Consider the following 12,751-nt stretch of genomic DNA (forward strand, 5'->3'; position numbering starts at 1 on the left):
GTTTGATGTGAACATTAACTGAAGCTTTTGAGGTGCATCTGTATGATTTTGTATATTGCACTGCTGCCACATGATTGGATAACTGCATGGATGTGCAGGTATACAGGTGTTCCTAATACAGTGGACAGTGAGCGTATATGGTGGGGTTTACTCATTTAGCTCTGAGGAGAACAAGGTACAATAAGAAAATAACAGGACTAGTGGTAATTAGAGAAAAGGTATCACGCATCCCTGGGACCAATCCTTGAAGCTTTTCTAAGTATGTAGTGGATATAACAAAAGGGATAATAAATAATATACTCATCTGAATAATAATAATATCCATTATCTGTAGCCACTTATCCGGTCCTACAGGGTTGCAGGCAAGCTGGAGCCTATCCCAGCTGACTATGGGCGAGAGGCGGGGTACACCTTGGACAAGTCGCCAGGTTATTGCAGGGCTGACACAGAGACAAACAACCAGTCACACTCACATTCACAAATTAGAGCCACCAGTTAACCTAACCTGCATGTCTTTGGACTGTGGGGGAAACCGGAGCACCCGGAGGAAACCCACGCGGACACGGGGAGAACATGCAAACTCCACACAGAAAGGCCCTCGCCGGCCGCGAACCCAGGACCTTCTTGCTGTGAGGCGACAGTGCTAACCACTACACCACCATGCCGCCCCACCATTTGTCATATCACCAGAAAATGTAGCCACAGAATTGGTGTCCACCATGGTTACAATCAAACAAAAAGATGGACCTGCAAATTTGCACTGACCTAGTGCAGCTGAACAAGGCCTTTCTCAGACCACATCGCCCCCTGAAATCTACTGAACAAATCATTGCAGACACACCTGTTGTTAAAGTTTTTTTTTTTTTAGTAATCTGGATGCCAAATGTGGTTTTTGGTAGATCCAAACCCAGAACCTTCTTGCTGTGAGGCAACAGTGCTAACCACTACACCACCGTGATGCCCATAATAATAATAATAATAATATTATTATTATTATTATTATTATTGGGCAGCACGGTGGTGTAGTGGTTAGCACTGTTGCCTCACAGCAAGAAGGTTCTGGGTTCGAGCCCCGTGGCCGGCGAGAGCCTTTCTGTGTGGAGTTTGCATGTTCTCCCCGTGTCCGCGTGGGTTTCCTCCGGGTGCTCCGGTTTCCCCCACAGTCCAAAGACATGCAGGTTAGGTTAACTGGTGACTCTAAATTGACCGTAGGTGTGAATGTGAATGGTTGTCTGTGTCTATGTGTCAGCCCTGTGATGACCTGGCGACTTGTCCAGGGTGTACCCCGCCTCTCGCCCGTAGTCAGCTGGGATAGGCTCCAGCTTGCCTGCGACCCTGTAGAACAGGATAAAGCGGCTAGAGATAATGAGATGAGATGAATATTATTATTATTTTTCATTATTATATAATTTATTTCAAACTTCAAAAGCAGCATGCAAATGTAACAAAGGCACGGCTCAGACTTGTATACATAGGTATATTAATAATCTAAAATTTGGCTGGAGATATGTAAATACGAAATTGTGTTAAAGAAGAAGAAGAACAACTTTATTCATCACACGCTTATGAAATTCCTCTCTGCATTTAACCCATCTGAAGCAGTGAACACACACACACGTGAGCAGTGAGCACACACACACATACCCAGAGCAGTGGGCAGCCATACTAACAGCGCCCGGGGAGCAGTTGGGAGTTAGGTGCCTCGCTCAAGGGCACCTCAGCCCAAGGCCGTCCCATATTAACCTCACCGCATGTCTTTGGACTGTGGGGGAAACCGGAGCACCCAGAGGAAACCCACGCAGACACGGGGAGAACATGCAAACTCCGCACAGAAAGGCCCTCGCCGGCCACGGGGCTCGAACCCAGAACCTTCTTGCTGTGAGGCGACAGCGCTAACCACTACACCACTGTACCACCCCAACAAAACAAACAAAAAAAAATCTGATTCTGTAAACATATAAATAAAATGTTGTAAAAGTTTTATTATTATTATTATTTTTTTAAGAACTTCCTCCGTGTCAGAAGGTGGCAGTACATCCATGATAGTGTTTCCGGTCTGTGCTTTAAACTTCCGGTGGAGCTCTTTCAGGCTCTCTTCGGCTAACCTGATCCAACATGGTGGGTACCAGATATTTTCACTGTAGTTAAAATCTGATTTAATCCTCCTTTTATACACACAGTGGAACACCATTAAGCAGTTAATCGTTTAGTAGAAGTGTTTTAGTCCTTGGATGTGTGAATATGAAACGTATGTAGCTTTTATTGTGGGTAAAATTATGAAATAATCTGCTCGGTCCGGGTTCAGGAAAACGTCTCGTCCGATGCTTAGCATCCTGCAGCTAACTCTGGAGAAGAAATTGCTTACACTATGTTTTGCTGTAGTTTTATGTGTTGTAATGAATAAATAGGTTTATTTTTACTGAACATACTGTTCTCCATTTTGTGTGTTAATTCTGGATTTATATATATATTATATGTTTATAATTTTAATGAAAAACAGTGAATAGTAACAGGAAGCTGGGAAAGGACCCTGTATTAGCTCACACCTGGTTAGCAAATAGCTGAGATATCTTTATTAGAATTGTCCTTGCTATTACAATGAATAATGCTTAAAATACACTTGTTTAGGATTGTTATTACTTTCAGAAACTGCAGGTCCTCTGTTCTGTCACTTCGAGGTGCTCTAGTGTGTCTACATGTATCTGACAGGAGATAGACACCAAATGGCCGATGAGTTTTGTTGGTTTTCTACCTGGATTGCGATCCTAACACAAGCCTGTTGTACAAAGATGGACGTTTGTTCAGGTTGGGTTCTAGGGTTCCTGCTTGGCTTCTGCGGTTCTGACGGACGTTTTTGCTCTTCTGTGCATAGGGCCGTGTCAGGACAAAGACTGTGAAGAAGGCTGCTCGAGTTATCATCGAGAAGTACTACACCCGCCTGGGCAATGACTTTCACACTAACAAGCGTGTGTGTGAGGAAATCGCCATCATCCCCAGCAAGAAGCTCCGCAACAAGATCGCTGGGTAAGAGACTGACCAGTGCTTCTGTCTGGAGTGATGAGTGTTGCTGTATCGAAAGTGACTGCGGTGTGTGGTTGCCAGGTCATTGATACTGCAGGGAGAGAAGACTGAAAGTCTTTCCTGTGTTTGCTCGACGACATGTTCTTGTCCAGCCCTGTATCTTTCGAATGCTTTACATCACACGCTACTTCCGGAGGAGGAATTCTCTTTCTCTCTCCCGTTTTCTTTTTTTTCCCCTCAGACACGGCTCTTTTTAACTGTAAAATAAATTTCAATGTCTATTGAACTATTTCCCTAATGCTCATCGGGTTTTTTTTTTTTTTTTAAGAGACACAGAGCTTTTTATTCCTGAACTTTCCTCTGAAGGAACACTAGGCGCAGTTTGTCCAAATTAAACCTGTTCGATTCATGTAACCATTCAATCTAGCTATAAAGACTCAATGATTTACACCACTGCTCAAAATTAAAAAAAAAAAATTTGTCTGTTTTAGTAACCCCATTTTGAGAACCATTGATCGAAAGGATATTTTGGAGCTATTTACAGCTCAACCAACCATAAACGAATCGCATGACTGCAACCAACCAGGAAGGGCTAAGGCTTATCCCGTGCTTCTTCCAAGGCATGTGAAGACCGGATATTTTTGAACTGCTTGCTCAGGCTGCATCAAGGGCCGTGTAACACACTCGGAGGGAAAGCGCGATCCACCCACGTCCACTCACAGATGCCCATGATCTCTTGGCTTCCGGCCACGGATGGCTGTGGCGTCATTGAACTTGTAATCTCCGGCTGAGAGGGCGAATGCTTTTCTGTCGCGTCACTTGGGAGCCCATATTCAGGCCATTTTCAAAGGAGCAATTTGAGAGCTTTTTTGAATTCAGATAGTTAGTCAAGATGAGATGTTTAGCAGCACATCTGTAAGGCTAATGTACCAAGGAATGCTTGAAGCTGTCAGTTAAGCATCATATCAAGTGTGTCTAAATGAGACAGGAGTGATGGGTGTTGCCTTTTGTTCCTCTGATGCAGATGGTAACAGTTTATCCTTATAAATAGAAGGCAAAGCATGCTGAAATAATGTGGTGTTTTGTGTCTTTGCAGGTATGTGACCCATCTGATGAAGCGCATCCAGAGAGGGCCAGTCAGAGGCATCTCTATCAAGCTGCAGGAGGAGGAGCGTGAGAGGAGAGACAACTATGTCCCAGAGGTCAGTTTTACTTCTAGAGCATTTGCACTTTGTTTTTTAAACACATTTTGATAAGATTACAACCAGATGCTTGTACACTTGTAGTCAAATGTATCTCTGATGAAACAGCCTGATGTATAATTGCTGCATAAAGCCCCGACTTGAAGATTCCTGTGCCACCTGTTGTGAGAAGTTGAGGTTTCAAATGTGGCTTGGAAAGACAGATGGATTCACACTTATTTGGATAATCCCAGTTTAGATAAAATCCTGATTGTCAAGACGCATAGATGACCAAGTGTAAAAGCGGGCTTGATTATCTGCTCCCAGGTCGGGTCCTATTGACAATCTGTTCAGTATTGTGGCACGTTGTTTATTGGGGCCCAGGAGCCTTAGGGTTCAGTTTCTCTCTGCACCTGCGATTTACAGCATTGCCTTGGGTCCAGTTAGCATCACGTGCAAAAAAAAATGTGGCGGCTGCATCAGAGATGTCATGATGTGATGACTGTTCACTGGTTTAAAAACAAATTGTCGAGGCATGTGTAATTCTCACTGCAGCACTTGGATTTCAGGAAATCTTGTCATTCAGTTAAGAGTCAAATTCATGCTTGTCATATTCTCACGTTGACACGAGGGCAGGTTTAGTGCAGCTCACGCTTGGCTTGGGTTTGACTGGGAACCTACCAGAGATATCCATCAAGGCAAACAGTGTAAATATGGGTTTATTGTGAATTAGCATAGAAACGTTTGTGAAAATAGAATAGGCTATACAGTACACTGGTTTCAGCTTATACTCAAGTAGAAACACATCCGTTATTATCTAGTAATATCCAAAATGTCCAGTGTTACTCCTTTACAGATTAAATTCCGTGAAGTGCCTTTGTCGTTTTCAAATCAAACCGCAAACTTGCTTGCATGAGTCAGGAGGGAAAATGCCCCAGAATCCATTTTATTTTATTTTATTTAAAACCCTTTATCTCCGATTTTGAGCACCTGCCAATTCCTACCCACCAGCCAGCCCTCCCCCATCACACCAGAGCTACTGAGCAGAGTGAAGGTTCACACATGACGCCAACCAACTGCATCTTTTTGAACCGCTGCTCATGCTGCATCACAGGGCAGCATAACACACTGGGGGAGAGGGGTGGGGTTTACATTATGCTGAGCTACTCTTTCCTGGGTTTCCAGGCAACTGCGACGTGAGAATGAGCAACTGCACTGGAGCTTTCACTTGCCTGATGGGCTAGCTAATGAATTCGATTTTTCTCTCTTCATGAAAAGGGTCGATGGACCTCAAGGCTTTCTGTGTGCTGTTTGAACAAAACATGATTTTAACTGCAATATCAAAACATCTGGTGTTTATTTAGTGATTTATATCTTGTTTAGTGTTTAAAGGTCTTTCCCCTTAAGCCTTTTCTTTTATGCCTGTAAAGAGTAATAAGTTAATACAGAACTTTGTTGAATACTTAAAGGGAACTGAAGTCATTTTTAAACTTGCTTTATTTCTTAATGTGTTATTCAATTACGTTTTTGGTTTTAGTAACCTTATATCGTGACTCGTATTGGCAACTAATTGCAATTAAATGTTATACTTATCGGCCTATTCGGTTTTTAGCCATGTTGAATTTAGTTCGTTTGGTCCACGGCAGGCGTCGCTTATCCGCGCGATCTTCACGAGACTTGTGGGAGACTTCGAAACGTGAAGTGTCAGCCAGGTGTCAGCGCCGCCATTTTGAAAACTGTTTTCCAAACGAAATATTGCACAAAAACGAGTTTAAATGACGATTACTGCCTACTTTTTTCAAACTTTCCTGATTGCTATCAAAACAAACAAAACTTCCGGCTTGATTACATCAGCATTCGAAAGAGGGCGCGTGCGTCTTTTGACAGCGTTGGCAGATGTTGGTCACTGTGAGTTCCGCTGTATGTTTTACTTTCGTCCTACGATGTCTCGCGCAGGTCTCAACGAATCTCGTTTATGGCCATTGCTTTGACATATGGACTGATATATTACAGAGCATATTTCAAACACTCATAACTTACTATAGCAGTGACAAAATAGCGATCAAAAATGCATTCCGATATTTAATAAAATGAGAGAATTTTGATGATAAATTTGCCTTCAGTTCTCCTTTAATTCTGATTGGTCAGTTATGGCATTCTACGGTCTTATTTCTGGGCGGCACGGTGGTGTAGGTGGTTGGCGTGGTCGCCTCACGGCGGGAAGGTTCTGGGTTCGAGCCCAGCGGCCGGCGAGGGCCTTTCTGTGTGGAGTTTGCATGTTCTCCACGTGTCTGTATGGGTTTCCTCCGGGTGCTCCGGTTTCCCCCACGGTTCAAAAGACATGCGGTGAGGTTAATATGTGACGGCCTTGGGCTGAGGTGCCCTTGAGCGAGGCCCCTAACTCCCAACTGCTCCCCGGGCGCTGTTAGCATGGCTGCCCACTGCTCTGGGTATGTGTGTGTGTGTGTGTGTGTGCACTGCTTCAGATGGGTTAAACGCAGAGAGGAATTTCACAAGTGTGTGATGAATAAAGTTGTGCTTTCTTGATTTCTGCTATGAATAACAGACTGTTGCTATGGAAAGTTCTAGACTCTGGAGGACCACATTCAATTACATCAGTGTGCAGAAAGAAGTCTGGTAGATTTTGTTGCTTTAATAATCAAGCTAACGATGTCGGCTCATTCGTGACACCCTGTAGCAATAAAAGGTTGCTCCATCAGAAAACACCATGGATGATTTTTCTTTAATGTTGAGTTTAATGTGAATTATGATGCTAAGTAGGTTAATCTTAACAAGGCTAGAGTTTACATTGCTACGGACACAGTACCAGCTGTAGAATCTAAGGTTTTAGTGGAAGAAGAAAAAAAATTTTTTTGAACACAAGTAGCTGTGTAATATTCGGGATAACATACAGTGAGCTGGCCATTATTGTGAAATAAACCCCTTGAGGGTGATTCAAGACCCCTCTGCTTTGCGTTGGGGTGGTTCTCACCCTGTCAGGGATTATTTTGCAGTAATGACCAGCTCGCTGTACGTTATCCCTTATATGGTCACTTGGTAAACATGTTTACCTATAAGGACTTTGGATACAGTAATGTGCAGTGGTCCATTTATCATGTACGCTGCTTCAAAAGTAGGGCCCTGATCTCAAAACTTCTAGATATAGAAATAAAAATGTCGTTATTTGTGTGGGACCTTCATCTTATGTTGCATTTGGCAGGTACATTGTTCCCTAATCCCCCCACGCACGTGCGCCCGCCCGCATGCACACAATTATGAAAGCCCATTTTTGACCGTTGTGGTTTGTGTAACTTTGGTGTCCTGACCACACACCACTGATGCACTCCATGTGATCTGTATCCTAGCTTAGTTTGCACATGCATTAATTCATTCATTTATTTATTTTTCAGCACTGCTTATCTAATTTTTTTTTTGCCACAATATGTCCTGTATGTTTCAGTGCATCTCCAGTTGAAAATGTCTGTACCTTCTGCCTAATTTCTTCTTCAGACGTCCATAAGAGTTAAAGAACCGATATTCAATTGAACAGTAGGAGAGAGCGCAGCTTGTTTCTGTGATTTGATCAAGTTTAATTGGATTTTCTACAGCAATAAAATTGTCGTCTTGTCTGCGGCAATGCGCGTGTTGGTGTTTGACAGACGTAACCTTGAGAAATAACGAGCTTTACTGAATTTCAGCTCAATATTTCTATCCATGCTGCAATGGCTGTCTGACGATTAATGTTCAAACTTGATAAATTCTAACTAGCACTAAGTTCAAGTGAAAACCTCATTGGATTAACTTCATGTAATCAGAGTGGCAGTGTACGTGCATAATAATGGTCAGCAGACGCCATCTGAATGGTGCGTTTACTAAACCAGTGAATGAAAACAGAAATGTATTCTCCATATGAGTGCTGAACCTGGTGTGAAACTCAGCTCACAGTTGTGATGTGCTGCTTGTGCAGCGTCATTTCTGCTGTAAAATGGACTTGATCTGTAATCTGCAGGTGCCTGAATTTGTCTGTCGTCGATTAAGATTTGTGCAGAACTTTAAAATGTATGATAATCAGGTGTGACTTTTAATTTTCATATATTTTTCTTGTGGCTGTAGAGCACAATGGATGCACGAATAGTGATCGAGTATTAGCTGAGTGTTCAGGTATCTGTGCACATGTCTAGTTGAAACATCTCATTTTGGCAGAGGTGGTCAATAAATCCATGTACTGTTTTAGTGCAACAGAGCAGGTGTTTAGCAATAATTTGGCTCCCAAATTGAACCCTATATCGAAAATGACTGTGGTCTCTGCTTGCTAGGTCATTGATACTACAGGAAAGGAAAATTGAAAGTCTTTTCCGTGTTTTGCCTCGGTCATAACCGGCCGTACGTGTTCCTACGGCCGATCTACGTGCAAAAAGCGCAAGAAACACACGGAGGGTGCGCGTGTGACGTGCTGATTTTCGAGCCGTAGACCGGCCGCAGAGGTTCTTTGTCATGTCAAACAAACTCTACGGGCGCTTACGTTTTTTTCAGGTTGCAAGACAAACTTACGGCCAATGTGCGTCTTTCTCCATGAACAAAAAAAAGCAGCGATTTGGGAAACGCTAAAAAAATCGCACGTCCGGTTGTGACCTAGGCTTTTGCAGGATTGCTTTGTTCCTGTCAAACCCTGTATCTTTCATACATGTTAGACTGGTGTTTCTCAGTCAGGGTCCTGAAATACTGATTCGGCTCATCAGCAAGTCTGAACTGGTTAGAACTGGGTGAGTTAGAAGATGGAAAACACTCGTGTTCAGGCTCATGGTACTCCAGGAGCAGGATGGAGAACATTTATTTTAGAGCATTAAAGCTTGTGTGTACAGTTCAGACTGAGTCCATGATGGACATGAACATCTAATTACTAGGGCTGTAACAATATGCGTATCGAAATCGCGATACGCAGAGTCACGATCCGTATCGCGATACAAGAAGGCAGAATCGTGGTACACCCTTTCAAACTTCTCCTCAGCCCAAAAACAGAGGCGCTTCCAAACTTCAATTTATGAATACTTTACTTTTTATTTAAATTACATTTTAAACTTACTTAAATTACTTTTATTTTTTTATATCTATTAGTAAGTCGTTTTTTCGCCGACCTGCGACAATCTTCTGCGAGTCACGCAACGTCCACACTCGCCACTGGCAGAGCATTCATTTCTTTTAAGCGGTCACCATTCTGGTTGCGACGCGGGGAGCGAATCTGTAAACAAGCAGCTCATTGGCTGGCTAGGTGTGCCACAAGCCAATCACAATCACTTGACCGGAAAGGCATGCAGTGTTGCCAGATTGGGCGGGTTTAGGTGCTTTTTGGCTGGTTTTGAACATATTTTGGGGTGGAAAACGTTAGCAATATCTGGCAACACTGAAGGCATGTCTGCTTGGGCGGAAGCCTTCTGCGGCAGTTACATTTTGACACGCGAGCAATGTTTCACCATAAAAATTCCGTAATTTCCATCTGTTTTCCGCGATCACAGAAAATCATTGGCCCTATGAGAGTGAGACAGTGAGAGAGCCACCTCTATTACCCCCCCCCCCCCCCCCCCCCCAAAAAAAAAAATCTTAACGGATTTACACGATTTGGAAAAATGACTTTTTCAGAACCGAAAAAAACAGAGCTTCCGGCTCAACAGTATTATTTTGAGAAATAAAACGATCTTTGGATATACATTTGTTCATGTTTGCATACATATTACTCATTCTCTGCAGTGGTTTGAATTATCTGTTATTAAATAGTTAATGTAAGTAAGTAAATGTTAATAAGTCAAATTTACTACTTTAAAAAAATATTTTTAAAAAAAATCGTGGGCGTATTGAATCGTGGGTCAAAAATCGCGATATGAATCGAATCGTGACTTGGGTGTATCATTACAGCCCTACTAATTACTTTTCATAAAAGCTCTCATGGTTCACTAAATAGTACTCTTTCTCTCTGTTCAGGTTTCTGCTCTGGACCAGGAGATCATCGAGGTGGACCCTGACACCAAGGAGATGCTCAAGCTTCTGGTACGTTTAATTTCAGGTTCTGAAAGGAAGTGCTTACTGTTGGTCCCTGTATCGAAAGTGACTGTGGTGTGTGGTTGCCAGGTCATTGATACTGCAGGGAGAGAAAACTGAAAGCTTTTCCCGTGTTTGCTAGACAACATGTTCTTGCCAAACCCTGTATCTTTCACACACACATACTGTGCACACATCATTTATCTAAATTTTGTGTTTTATAACCATTTTCAACTTGACTGGCTGCAAACACTTCATCCACCATTTGCAAAGAAATTGTTTGACGAACACTTTCAGTCCTCTTTTCATGTCACGTCACATTCGGTCTTCTCACTGACTGATTTGTGTGTTTTCTGACTATTTTATCTATAAAATGGGCAAAAGTAGGAGCAGCCATCCTGAAGCTGGGCTCCTCAGCACACAGCTTAGTAGTCGGACTCGATGGGAGTTGTGGTTTCGGAGTCATGCTTAACGACACCCCCATGGCTGGTGCACAAAATTTTTGAAATATAAAACAATTCAGAGGATTCTTATATAATTCAGAGTTCCTGTTTTAAGATGTACGTTAAATACAAACACATGGTATTAGTTATCCAGACAGCACCTTTGGTTTCGGGAAGTAATAATATAGCCATTTGATTTATACCACTTTAAATGGGTAACCATAGCATCCACTCGCACCACTAGTCTTCTGGCTCCAGATTAAATCTGAAACAAACATGTATTTGCTGATGGACTACATTCAGCACGAGGAACAGATTTCCTCTTTGGTTGAGCTTATCTCTGTTCTTCATATACAATTACTGATGTAGCTGGATTGCATTGTTTTTCCATTTACTGTCTTGCTGCAAAGATGAGAAGTCAATAAGCAGGCTTATTCAACGCAAACAAGATTAAGTGTTGTATAATTTGTGTGCATGTTTCATAATGTAGTGCTTGTTCACCAAGTCTAGCTTGTAATTGCTACCAAATCTTCAAATTAACTAGCATTTTATAGTGACAATGAAACAGGCTCATTAAACTAAACTTCATATCTTACTACATTATGCACAAGAAAGCGATTGTCAACTCAGTCAGGATTTCCGAACCAAAGAACTGAGTTATCCCATTTAAAATGATCACGATGGTACCGTATTTTCTGGACTATAAGCCGCTACTTTTTTCCTAGGTTTTGAACCATGCGGTTTATACAAAGGTGCGGCTATTCTGTGGATTTTTCTTCCACCGCTAGGGGCGCTCTAACCGGAAGTAGAATCAAAAATAAGATAGACGAAAAATCAGTGCAAAGAAGATCTTTAGCAGATAGAACACGCACGACAAATTACTAACTGGTAATTATTTTCAAATCCAGCGAAGATGATTAAAGTGACTTGTGGTTTCAAACACAGGAGAAATGAAGGTAAATAAATACCGGTTATTTTCTCTTGGTTCTGTTCCGTTTTAATCAGCAAAGTTGCTGCCGTGTTAAAAGGCACTGTTCGGAAAGAATCTGTTCAGGTACATACATGTACATTTACAGTACAAAATCGTTCTGTACATGCAGTAAATATCTAATTTTTCAACATGGATATCTGCGGCTTATAGCCCGGTGCGGCTTGTATATCTTTTTTTAAATTTTTTTTAAAAAATAGAGCGGATGCGGCTTATATACAGGTGCGCTCTATAGTCCAGAAAATACGGTAAATGTGTCACGTCGTCTCATCTTCAGTTTGTCAAGAGACTTTAAAAGTGAAAGAATGCAGTTGCAGCTTGGTAACATCACCACTGTATCTGTAGGAAATCTTTCACAAACTGGAGTGCAGCTTCATGCAGGAAGGAGCTGTCAAATTAGCTCTTTACAAAACCGAGCACATCTTTTGACTTGTATAGTTTTAAACCAGACACCCGTTAAGGGGTATTGGAGATATAATTTAATTTGTTTGGTAAGAAAACACTTGCACTAACTTGTATGGAACATGATTAAAAATGTTCCTGCTTGATTTTTATTTTTCAGGTTTTCCCCTGAATGTTTTCACTGACTTTCTTTTACAAAGCCTGTTTAGAATACATGTATAAATCATTTGGCTTTGGCTAATATAATGTAAACAAATGTTAACCGGTTTTGTCAGCCGTGGTGTTTTAATTTATTCTTTCTGTTTCTCTCGCAGGATTTCGGCAGTCTGTCCAATCTGCAGGTCACCCAGCCAACAGTTGGCATGAACTTTAAGACTCCTCGAGGCGTCTAAGTGTTTGTAATATATCTCATAATAAAACTGTGGAAAAAAGGATCCGAGTCTGTGTGTGATGGTTGGTCTTGGCGTTTCTGCTTTGAGGTCTGAAAACTGATGATGCACCACCACACTTCTCATTAAAGAGGATTTCACCAAAGTAATTCATTTCATTTGCCATAAGGCCCGAGTCCCAGGGTATTTGTTTCAGCTAGGAGCAATGGTGGTTAAAATTAAGATAACTGGAAAGTTCCACTAATTTTGTAGGAAGAAAGGATGTAATTTATTGGTTCCTTCAGAGTGAGGATG

The 12,751-nt window shown here is 41.9% G+C and overlaps 1 protein-coding gene and 1 non-coding gene across 2 annotated transcripts; both read left to right on the forward strand.

Moving 5' to 3' along the window:
* The first annotated feature begins 2,030 nt into the window (after nucleotides 1-2,030).
* zgc:114188 (40S ribosomal protein S17-like) lies at nucleotides 2,031-12,502 on the forward strand. Its single transcript, XM_060914652.1, has 5 exons — nucleotides 2,031-2,118; nucleotides 2,873-3,024; nucleotides 4,118-4,223; nucleotides 10,179-10,244; nucleotides 12,383-12,502. The coding sequence occupies exons 1-5, from the start codon at nucleotides 2,116-2,118 to the stop codon at nucleotides 12,458-12,460; spliced, it is 405 nt and encodes a 134-aa protein (XP_060770635.1). The 5' UTR covers nucleotides 2,031-2,115; the 3' UTR covers nucleotides 12,461-12,502.
* Nucleotides 10,289-10,414, forward strand: LOC132882329 (small nucleolar RNA SNORA71). The gene has a single exon (XR_009654195.1). It is a non-coding gene; the product is annotated as a small nucleolar RNA SNORA71 (small nucleolar RNA).
* Nucleotides 12,503-12,751: the final 249 nt, after the last annotated feature.

The sequence above is a fragment of the Neoarius graeffei genome, chromosome 2 (genome assembly GCF_027579695.1).
Source record: "Neoarius graeffei isolate fNeoGra1 chromosome 2, fNeoGra1.pri, whole genome shotgun sequence".
NCBI lineage: Eukaryota > Metazoa > Chordata > Actinopteri > Siluriformes > Ariidae > Neoarius > Neoarius graeffei.